General features: G+C 45.2%; 1 protein-coding gene across 2 annotated transcripts in view; it reads right to left on the bottom strand.

The window, feature by feature from the left end:
* FMOD (fibromodulin) overlaps positions 1-10,100 on the bottom strand; it is a 20,000-nt gene extending 9,900 nt beyond the window's left edge. Inside the window, exons 1-2 of one of the 2 annotated variants that reach the window (XM_027871338.1) lie at positions 9,813-10,100; positions 4,436-5,422 (exon numbers count right to left, since the gene is read on the bottom strand). In XM_027871338.1, coding sequence (XP_027727139.1) covers positions 4,436-5,408 — 973 coding nt within the window. In that variant the 5' untranslated portion in view covers positions 5,409-5,422; positions 9,813-10,100. Of the gene's footprint in view, positions 1-4,435; positions 5,423-9,536; positions 9,635-9,812 lie in introns of those variants that run through there. The other variant, XM_027871339.1, reaches the window with a different exon arrangement.
* Positions 10,101-11,475: the final 1,375 nt, after the last annotated feature.

The following is an 11,475-nucleotide window of genomic DNA, read 5'->3' as shown; positions in this document are numbered from 1 at the left end:
GACCAAACTATATAGAAAATGACTACAGAATTGGCTTGTTGTTGGGATTGAATAGATTTGGAATTAGCTGGTGATGTTTGAAGTGGGATTTGAACCCAGATTCTCCTGACTTTAGGAACCAAAATACATGGCTTCTGATTGTGTACTGAGACATAAGTAAGAATTTCCAGACTACTGAAGTTGTTCCAGACCCTGGAAAGAGTTACTGGGGAGGCTGGAAAATATCCTTTTCCAGAGATCTTCCAGAAAGCAGTGGTATAATCTGAAACTATTTTTGTAGATTCCCTTCTGGAGACAGGAGAATGGCTTGTATGACCTTTAGAGAGCTCCTCTACTCACAGAACAGAGAAGATAGGACCAGAGAGGGGCTGTGTCTATAGAATGCCCCAAGGCTATCTTAATCTGGGCTGAAGCACTACATTGGCAGAGTAGGAGGAGCTAAGCTAGGGGTGACTCAAACCAAGCTGTACTCCCTGCCCAGTCTGGAACTGGGCTTGAGGCTTAGTAATAGACGCTGTCCCAGACCTGGGGGGGCCTCAGGTAGGAATGCGTTGTCAAGATGCCCAGACTGTACTAACCACCTGGGCTGCAAATGTTTATACACATACCATGCGTACATGTAGATAGGCATGTATTTATGTGTGTGGCGCCTCTAGATTCCTCTCCATGCACTAGACATTCTGAGCCCCTCTATTTAGCTCTAAGGAATGATGATGAATAGGACAGGACTTCTGCTCAGAGACAGTGGGAAGACATTTCTCGGCCCACATTAAACACTGACCTAAGTCTTTCCAAATTCCTCCTAGTGCACCCGCCCCACTTCAGTGGATCTCAGGGCTTTGGAATAACATTCTGAGCTGTGTTCCTCTGCTGCTGCCAAGCTGGAAAAGCTGAAGGGTAAGCTGTTGGAAGGAGGGCGCAGGGAGGGAGCAGCCTATCATTCTACCTTATGCCTATTGGCTTCGAGAACTTTGATCATCCTCATTCTCCAGGCTGCTGCGTGGAGAGCCAGGGTCCCTGGCTAGGAAGCAAAGTAATACAGTAAAAAAAAAAAAAAAAAAAAAAAAAAAAAGGACCTGGGTTCAAATCCTAACCCTGTTTACCCCGTGCCTCAGTTTACCCACCCTAAAATGAGGGGATTGAACTAGGTAACCTTTAAGGTCCCTCTCATTTTAGCTCTCATTATATACTCTTCTGATTTCTAGAAAAGATAGATGAACCAGCAGGAACTCTGTCTCTAGCCATTATTCTGAGTCAGAGTAGGGCCAAAGAGTAGCCAACAACTCTAAGATGCTAAGCTATGGGAGCCCACAGAGTGAACATGAGATTCATGGATTCCAGTCTTCTCGTCTGTGTAAGCTTGGGTAAATCCAGTCCCTTATCTGGGCCTTGGTTTTCTGATTTTTGCGGCAAAAGAATGGTACTCCCAAACCATAAGTGGGACCAAAAGGAATAAGGAATTTGGGTTATTTGGTCTGGAGAAGAGAAGGCTGGGGTAGAGACTTAGAATTAGTCTCTAGTCCTAGAAAAGGTCAGATCATCAGAGCCAGAGGGGAATTTAGAGTCCATTCAGTCCAATTCCTTTATTTCATAAAAGAAGAAGCTGAGGTTGAAAGATGGTCACAGAGTATCTAAGGCAAGATTTGAACCCAGTCTTTTCGACTTCAAGTCCGGTGCCCTATTTTCTCATTACTCCTCACTGTCTTTGTGTGAGTGGTGGTTTCTACCGATGACAAGACATATGATACTTGGGTTTATACTGTTGGAGGTACTTGGGGAGGCAGAAAAATTTACAATAGAAAGGGGAATTCTTTTGTGAGTCCCCAGAACATCAAGAAGGTGCTTTCCATCTCTGGAGAGTTTTAAGGGACTTCTGGGCATTTGAGATAGCCTGGTCTTACCTAGAAGTAGAAGGGACCAAATCATCCCTTCTAGTCCGAGGATAGGACAGTTGCTCTTTCTGCTCATATTTTTAAGGTAAACTCTTGAGATCATGCAGAAAACACAGAAGATGGCTCTGGGTGAGGAGTGAGAATTCCTCTTGAAAATTAAGCTCTGCTAACTGTAAGGTGGCCCAGCACAGCTGAATGCATGAATGCCCCGCCTTTTGCAGAATATGACATCTTAGAGAAAGGCTCCCTTGGGACGGAAGACCCAGGAGAAGTGAGAAGGTTTTCAAGAAAACCAGTCTGGGCTGGAAGCCAATGATGAAACTTTAGGCTTTCCCAAAGCTTATTATTTTCTACCCGCCCTACCAGCAACCTCCCTTATATGTCCTTGGGACTGGAGCTCTCCTCCCTTTGAGTTTCCTGGCTTCTCTAGTCTGTTTAAGAACACAAAAAAGACAAATCTAAGAGAAAAAGGCTGAAGACCCACATTTTCTCTAAGCATTGATTGTACAATTCTCTCCCAGCTGTCTAAGTCTTCAAAGTTCTTTGCCTGGGGCCATTAATGAACCTTGCTTTCCCCAGGGAGAAGAGGATTTTGCTGTCAGAAGGTTAAATGCTGACCCAGTCCCTTCCAGCTGGGATTAAGATCTCAAACGCTTTTGATTGGGGTTGGTTTATGCTAAATGTGAGACCTCATTAGGAAAAGAAGAGCACCTGGAAAATCTCAATATAAAATAAGTGCCTTCATTCACTGTCTATACCAGATGTTGTTTGAAAATGAAAGTTCTTGGAGGACTGGAGGCTAGGTCCTTTTACTTTAGTTAGGTATGCACATAGAAGCATTTAGGAAAGAGGAAGTCTGTTGATTCACTTGCCTTCTGCCCTTTGGGTAGGAGCTAGAGTCACTGTGCCTTTGTCCATAATAATAATTCACTTTTACTTCAGTCTTTAAGTTTTACAAAAGCTTTTGCAAACAATAATAATTGACTTTTGCGTCAATCTTTAAGTTTTTCAAAGTAAAACAAAGTTTTACAAAACCACATAGTGGTTAGAATTCTGAACGTGGAGTCAGGAAGACATAAGTGAAAATTTTCCTTCAGACAATTACTAACAGTGTGAACCTGGACAAGTCACCATAACATAATCGATACAATATAATATGTAATACAATTAATAGCACCTATCTCACAGTTTGTTATATGAGGTAGGGGCTATATCAAATGAGAAAACATGTAAAAAGCTTTGCAAATTTTAAAGTCCTATACAAGTGTATATTTGTTTTCTTATCTATATTTTATTTGTTTGTATTATTCTTTTCCTTACAACAGCCCTGTGAAATAGTGGTGCACATGCCATTGTCCCCTATTTTACAGATGGGGAAATAGGCTCTGAGAGGTGATATAATTTTACTTATGGCCACAATGTGACTCAGAGCTGAGGCCAGGATTTAAATCCAGAGCTCCTGATTCTTGTTGTAACTAATAACAATGTCATTCCATCTTGTGTTTTATGGGTCTGACCTATTAGAAACACATATTTATTAATATTTTAAGCAGTTGCTAGGAAGGATTCATACTGGATTTTCCCTACCAGGAAAGATTCTAAGTCAACAAAGGGCTGTCTGAGGGTTTTTGAGCTTATCAAGGGACTTCTAGAGAATTTTATTATCGGTAACTAGAATACCCTGCATTAAAGTGGTAAGTGAAGAATGGGGGTTTATCTGATGAAAAAAAAATGAAAGACCCATTTGGAGTATTAAATGGTGACAAATCAGGGGCTTAGGGCTCCAGAGTGAGGTAAAGGCGTTATAACACACAGAGATCCAAATAAATGCAAATTATTAGGCCCAACAGTTATTGTATTTTGCTCTGTTCAAAGGACTGTTAGCATCTCTTGGTACTTTCTGGTATTTTGTAACATTAGCCTGTAGGCAATTAATCTTGGCCCATAAGTGGTCTGGGGAATTTGGCTATATGTGGCATTAAGGTCTTTTAAATTTTCTGTATACTCTAGGTTTGACAATTAACATTCTCTTTCTTAACTCTAAATTCAGTATTCTTTCTAGTACAGCATACCATTTGTGCTGCTTCTTCCTCCTCAAATGAATTTCCTCCTGCTCCTCAACTAGGGTTGCCAACCAGGCAAGTGCTCTGTAAAGCTCTTTAAAAGGTCAACCATCCATCCATTTGTGGGCACACACCTGTAATCCCAGCTACATAGGGAGGTAGAGGCCGGAGGATCCCTTGAGCAGGAGTTCTGAGCTATAGTGAGTTAAGCCAATCAGATGCCTGCACTAAGTCTGGCACCAATATGATGAGCCCTTGGTGGTGGTGGTGATGGTGGTGATGGTGGTGGTGGGGATTACCAGTCTGTTCTAAGGAGGGGCAAACCGGCCCAGATAAGAAATAGAGCATGTGAAAAAGACTGGTCCCATGAGGGTCACTAAGTTTTCAGCCTGCGCAAGAAAGGGAAACTCAATTTCAAAACAAAGAAAGAAACAAATGAAAAATGCCAGTCATCCCTATTTCTCATCCCCAAGGTCTCACCGTTGATCCGATTGCCTTGAAGATAGAGATTCTCCAGGTTGGTATTGACTGGAGGTATTTTCTGCAGCTGGTTGTAGGAGAGGTCGAGCTCGAGGAGGCTGCTGGCATTGAAGGTATTGGTGGACAGCCCATTGTTTGTAAGACTGTTGTGAGACAGTCGCACGTAAAGCAACTTGGGTGACCCCCGGAAATAACTGTCCGGAACGGTGTAGACGTTGTTGTGCTCGAGGTACAGCTGTTCCAGGGCTGCGGGCAGTCCATCCGGCAGCCTCCGGAGGTGGTTATAGCTCAGATCCAGCATGATCAGAGATCGGAGGCCCCGCATTGCGGTCCCTACCTCTTGGATCTCATTGTGCTGGAGGTACAGGGCTGTCAGGTTCTCCAGACCCTCCAGAGCATTGTTGGGGACTCGGGAGATTTGGTTGTGGTCAAGATGGAGCTCTCTCAGGGAGCGGGGCAGGGGGCCAGGCATCCGGGTCAGGTTGTTGTGGTCCAGGTAAAGCCTCTCCAGGTGCTTCAGCTTGGAGAAGACCTTCCTGCCCACCTTATCACTGGTGATCTGGTTGCCATGGAGAGCAATCCAGAGTAGTCCAGTGGCATTGTCAAAGACGGATTCCTGGATGGCTGAAATCTGGTTGTTCTGGAAATACACATACTTCATTCGCGAAGGGACAAAAGGCAGGTACTTGAGGTTTCTGTTGTCACAATACATAGCAGTGGGGAAGGTGGGAGGGCAGTCACATTCTTGGGGGCAATCACGGGGATCAGAGGGAGGCTGGCTGCCATAGGCGTAGGCAGGACCTTCTTCCACTCCATAGGGATAGGGCTCATAGGGCTCGTAAGGGTCATAGGGATCATAATATGTCGACTGCTGGCTTCGGAGGTAGTGGAACCACCAATGACTGTCATCTTCATACTGGGCACAGGACATGGAGCAAAGCCCAGCCAGAAGCAGTAGGGACACCCACTGCATTTTGTCTCTGGTACCTGTCAGAGGAGAGAGGGCAGAGTGAGCAAGAATGTGGATATTATTTGCTCTATATTATTTGCTAGGGTCTCATTATTTTTCAATTAACAAGCGCTCATTTCCTTTCCCTCCTCACTCCCTCCTCCTTCCCTCCATCCACTGTGGGGGGCGGTAATGAAAAACAAAACCCTGGTAACAAATATAGTAGTCAAGCAAAACAAACGTCCATATTGGCCATGTCCAAAAATGTGCGTCTCATTCTGCATATTTGTCTATTAGCTCTCTGTCAGGAAGCAGGTGGCATACTTTATTATTGGTCCTCTGGAGTCATGGCTGATCAGTTATGATGTCCGTATCCTGGGTAGGTGTGGCTTCTGTCTGTCTGTCTTCATCAGATTGGAAGCATATTAAAGGCGGGGACTAAGTTCTCTTTCTAAGACTGAGGCTCCCCAAGGGTAAAGACCAGGTTTACTCCATTAGACTAAAGGACAGTCAGTCAATAAACATTTATTAAGTACCTATTAAGTGCCAGGTACTGTGATAAGGGATGGGGATACAAAAAGGGGCAAAAGACAGTCCCTGGCCTCAAAGAGCTCACAATCTAAAGGAGAAGACAACAAGCAAACAAATATGTAAAAACAAGTTATATATGGGAAAAAAGGAAGTAATTAAGAGAGAAAAGGCACTAGAATTAAGAGAGGTTGGGAAAGCTTTCCTGTAGAAGCTGGGATTTTAGTTGGGACTTAAAGGAAGCCAGAGAAGGCAGGAGAAGGAGATGAGGAGGGAGCTAGCTTCCTTAAGGGAAGGGATGACATTTTTTCTACCAGACCAGGCCAAATGTTCCCTGTCAGACTTCCCAAGGGCAGGAGCTGGGTTTCAGTTCTACTAGGATCTTGCTGCTCTGGGAAATCAGACAAACCATTGCTCTCCCCTGAGCCTTGGCTTCCTCATCTGTAAGAATAGGCAGCTGGACTGGATGATCTTTAAGTTGATTTAGTGATTTATGGTCCGATGCATCCTGTTTTTATCTGGTTTTTGTCCCAGTAACTCCACACAGGCTTCTGCACTGAGGGCCTCAAAGGCATGCAGTGTTGACCACCTAAGAGGGTGACTTAGGACACCAGACTCTTCTCCTGATGGCCACAGAATATGATTCTTACAGATTGGGAAGGACCTTGAAATAGGACCCTGAAGCCTGGGGAACCTTTGGAGCCTTTAGGACCCTGCAAGTCATGTTGGGTCAGGTGTGAGCACTCCAGAGCTCTCCAGAGCTGAGCTAGCTCCCAGTGCAGTCCCAGGACAATGACATATTTCCAATTGGGCCCCCTCTGAGGCTTCAAAGCCTTCTGGGGTTTTTCTCGATGCTTAAGGATACCTTGGAATGATTTGAAATGTCTGAAGGGGCATGGAGTGCCTCCCTCCTCTGGGGAGTCATCTGGATCTCCAGGGGAAAGCCCAGGTACCCTTAGTAGGTTGGGGGTTTCTTGAGCCCAAACCACCTGAAGCTGTGGAACGAGATTCCTATCCTGAAGCCCCTCCCAGTGTTCAGGGTATATACCCAGTTTTCCAGCAGTCTACAAGGTGCTGCTCCTGAGAAAACTCCTTTGATCAGCAGTTTATGGGGTGACAGAGGGAAAGGTGTATCAATAGTGAACCAACAGAACAGCTCCAGGCTTAGGACACTGGCTGTCAGATTTGGGGCTTGGCTTTCTGGTGCACGTGATGAGGTCATAGAGTATGAACTGAATATCATCTTCTCTCCTCTACAATGTCTAGTAAAGTGTTGGCATTCCCCACCCTCCCCCAGTGACATTGCCTAAGAGCCATTGGGACCCAAAGGAAAGGGACGAGGAATGGAGAAAAGTGCAAAGGGAATTGGCTTCAAGCACCATCTCCTTGTAAATGGTAACCAGTGAGTTGGGTTTGGTGTTAGAGGACCTGAGTTCAAACCCTGGCCCTCTAACTTACTACCTGTATGACCTTAAACAAGTCACTTCACCTCTCGGAGCCTTCCTCATCTGTAAAATGAAGTTGTATTGGACTATCTCCTCTAGCTCTAAGTTTACGATCCTCTGACCATTCTCAGGCTCTTCCGGGTAGTTACGACCTGCCAGCTTGCTGACATCACCTCTTCTTCAACTCACCCATTTCTTGCCAAGCTACCTGTCTGGCAGAGATGATCTAGGAATGTCATTTTCTCTCCAGAGGGCACTGAATGTTGGCACCTGAGCTGCCAGGCCCCATGCCTAGATCACCCATGGTGCCACACGGCCCATTGCCACCATGCTAACCACATTGATTGGATGAGAACATTGAATTGGAGGAGAACTTGGTGGGGAGAGAAGGCATGTCACCTTTTAGGAAGGCCTGTAGGTGAGGAGAATGGGTATGAAGAGACTGACACACCAAGTACAGTTAAACCATGATTGAATTCATTCCAGCCAGGTGCCTGCTCCTGCACCCACAATTGTGGGTGGTGGGTACTTTCCAGAGGTAGAGAATCAAATCTCTAGAAGTGAATCCTCCACCTTCATACACACCCCAGACCTACGTTCTCCCTATCAGACTTGAAGGTCTCTGAGAATTGAGATTGTGGCCTCAGGGCACTCTCATTGAAACCATTCTCTTCATTACATTGGGCATTGACAGCTCTGACCAGGAGAAAGATGAGTGTTAAAGGATCATAGCTGGAAGGGATCACAGAGTCATTGCATCCCTTCATTTTACAGATGAGGAAACTGAGGCCCAGAGATAGGAATTAATTTGTCCAAGGTCACAGAAGTACTAAGAGACAGAGCCAGGATTTGAATCCAGTTCCCCTGACTCCAAGCCCAAAACCTTTCCCACTGTATCATGCTAGTCTCTTAGAATAGAAAACTGAGGAAAGCACTTCATTACATCTGCTGAAGAGATAAAAGAACTCCAAACTGTGTGGCATTGGGTTGGGAAGAGGGGGCACCTTCCTGGACACGACTTCTCCCTAGGCTTCTCTAGACAGGTATATTTTGGGGGAATTGAAGGAGGTCTCCTCAAAATTCTGTCCCTAGTAGTCTCCTAAGGGTCATTGAGTCCTAACAACCCCTGGGGTTGCTGGGAGAACAAGATCCCTGGCCTGTTCTCAGGCAGGCTCAGGCTTTAGACAAAGAACTCATAGTGTTCCCTAGGAGCAGACTCAGCTGCCCCACTGCCTGGGCATGCTGGCTGGCCCTTGGCTCCAGGCACAAGTGAAGATGGATGGAACTGCCCACTGCCAACCACATATTTTTCCATGCATAACCTCTCTGCTTCTGCTGGATCAAGGTAGCTGCCTTGGGGGGAGGGGTTTTGGGGGACAGATTGGCATAGAGAAGCTTTGTCTCCATTTCCACTTCTCCTAAACTAGGCACTTTGGTAAGAATTTGTCCCTTTTTAAGAAGCAACTTTTCTGGGTCTGGAGACCTTACTTTTCCCCTGGACAGCTCTCAGGAACCTCAATCCATCCCTACTTTTCAGAGGCATTTCTTTCCTGTTTAAGACTTAGACCTGGAATGTGTGCTCAATAACAAAGTGATTACCCCCCTGAAGTTGAAGCTTTGTAAGGGGAACATACTCATAACTGGAATTTGGCGGGGGGGAGGCGTCATTCTCGGATATGCTGCCTTCCCCTTCCATGGAAACATACTCTTCCTCTTTCCTTTCTGTCTTTCTCCTTTCTCTTTTACAATCCCTCCCCCTCTGCTTTCTTTTCTTTTTATTTCTATTTCCCTCTTTTTTTCTGTCTGTTTCTGTGCTTTTATTTCTCTCCTTCTTTCTTGCCCTCTTTCTCATCTGTCCACCACTGAGAAATTATTATCTCCACATCTGGATTAATAAGTGGATTAATAACTAATTAATAGCAGTAGGACCCCTCACTCACATCCCTCCTGAGGCTGAGAAATAAACACTTCCACATCTGGATTAATAAGTGGATTACAAACTATCTAATAGCAGCAGGACCCCTCACCCGCATTCCTCCTGAGTCTATCTTCAACCCACACCTGTATCTTGGCACACAGAGTTTCATTTGGGTGCCTGGCCCCTTGTACAGTAAGCTGCAGGCACTCACAGGGCTGGGGAATAGTAATTTAAAAGGAACCAGCTATTCTATGCACTTACCTGGTCCTTCACTTTTCCACAGATAAGAACTGCAGGAACCCCCAAGTGGAAAAGTCAAGGCAGGCACACACCAAAGAAAATCCTGCCACCCTTCTCTCCTCACTCCATCTGCCACCCCACCCCCTCCTCACTCCAGTATCCCTGGAATTGTTACCAGCGTTAGGGGCTGGGAGAGGGGATGATTCCTCCTCTGACTCATACTTCTCCTATTCCCCTTCTCCTCTTTTCCCATCAGGGATACAAAGTACCAAAAGGAGGCAAAATGAATAAACTTACCTAAGGAGTTGTCTCTCTTAAAAAGCGACCACGTTTCTCCGTCTAGTCTTCTGTGGATTGGCAGACGTGTGAGTGTGTGTATGTGTGTGTGTGTGTGTGTGTGTATGTGTGTGTGTGTAGAAAAAGAGAGTGTGCCGGTTTATGCCAGCCAGGGGTCCCGCCCCAAAATTCCTAATCAAATATTGTAAAGTTGGGGGCTGGTGAGCTCTAATCCTGGCTCCCTAAAGAACCTGCTAAGAGTTTGACTTTGAGAGAGAGTTTTGCAGACGAATATGCAAAAATCCTTCTGTCGACTGGCAGCTATAAACCCACCCTCTTTCTCCTTGGTCTTTCCATTCACTTATCTTCCCTCAAAGTGTTGGCAGCCCCAGGTCTCTCTCTGCTGAATGAGTTAGTGGTTGTCCCAGAAGTTGTTTGTATAGTCACTTATGAGGTGTCTGGGTTTCTCATTAAACTCACCCAAGGCAGATGCAGATGCTTGGGGTGGGGAGAAGGCCGGGTTTAGGAGCAGCCCCCTTAACTCCTTCAGCCACCCACCAGTCCCCTAGGAAAACAAAGAGCCTGGAACCTTTGGGAATGAACTTCAGGGACCACTGAGAGGTGGGTCATGATTTGACCAGTGATCATAGTGGAAGGCTGATGAGGTAGATTGACACTCAATTTGGGAGGAGACCTTGATTCTACTTCAGTCACTTTGGGCAAATTGTTTAACCTCTAGGGATGGATGTAGGTAGTAACTACTCTTTTTTGGGGGTGTAGGAGGAGAGAGAGAACCAGTAAATTCATTGGTGATGGGAACTCTCAGTAAGGACATTGCCTCTACCAACACATATCAGCCACTGTTTTACAACGTATAGTCTTAGAGGGTTGTCCCTGCCACTGAGAGCTAAAGGGAGGGACAGACAGGAGCCAGGGCTTGAACCCAGTCCTTTCTGCCTCAAATTACATTAGACTGCCTTTTGTGAGGGTGTTATCAACACCATTTTACAGATAAGGAAACCAAAACTGAGGGAGGGTGACTCACCCAACATTACCCAGCTAAGTTTTGGAGAAAGGATCCTATCCCAGGTTTTGTGACCCCCTACTATAGGGTACCATATGACCTTTGTTCCACAATAAGGAGAGAGTAATAATGCCTTCTCAGCTCTTATGGTTAGGAAGTGGCTGAAATGAGGGGCTAAATGTGAAGGTTCCTTGAACAGAAAAATGCCAAGCATAATTTAGTAATGATCTAATGGCCCTCTCATCTATTATGCTTTCTTCCTTTTTTTTTTACTCTTGTTATTTTTAATACCTTAAATAAACTTACCTTCCCCTCTGTACCTGTCAAATTCCTGTTCATCCTTTAAAATTCAACTCAAAACACTAGATAGTTCCCCTAGTTGGTAATGCTCTTCTCCCTCAGAGTTCACATGTGACTGTAGTATGTCTTCCTATTTAACTTTACAAATGATATTGTGATATATAGTTATTTGTGTTGGTGTCTTACCCCTTATACATAGACTGATACGTCTTATCTAAACTTTGTGTACTCCTTAGTGTCTACCACACTGCTCTGTATGCAATAGGTGTTTAATAAATGCTGAATGGATGAGTATGTGCTAAGGCTGAAAGAATCAGGGTAGCTAGGTGGTACAGTGGATATAGCCCAGGAGTCAGGAAG

The sequence above is a fragment of the Vombatus ursinus genome, unplaced genomic scaffold (genome assembly GCF_900497805.2).
Source record: "Vombatus ursinus unplaced genomic scaffold, bare-nosed wombat genome assembly UNPS02014798.1, whole genome shotgun sequence".
NCBI classification, from domain to species: domain Eukaryota; kingdom Metazoa; phylum Chordata; class Mammalia; order Diprotodontia; family Vombatidae; genus Vombatus; species Vombatus ursinus.
The sequence above is the reverse complement of the archived record's forward strand: the minus strand, read 5'-3'. Positions and strand labels throughout refer to the sequence as shown.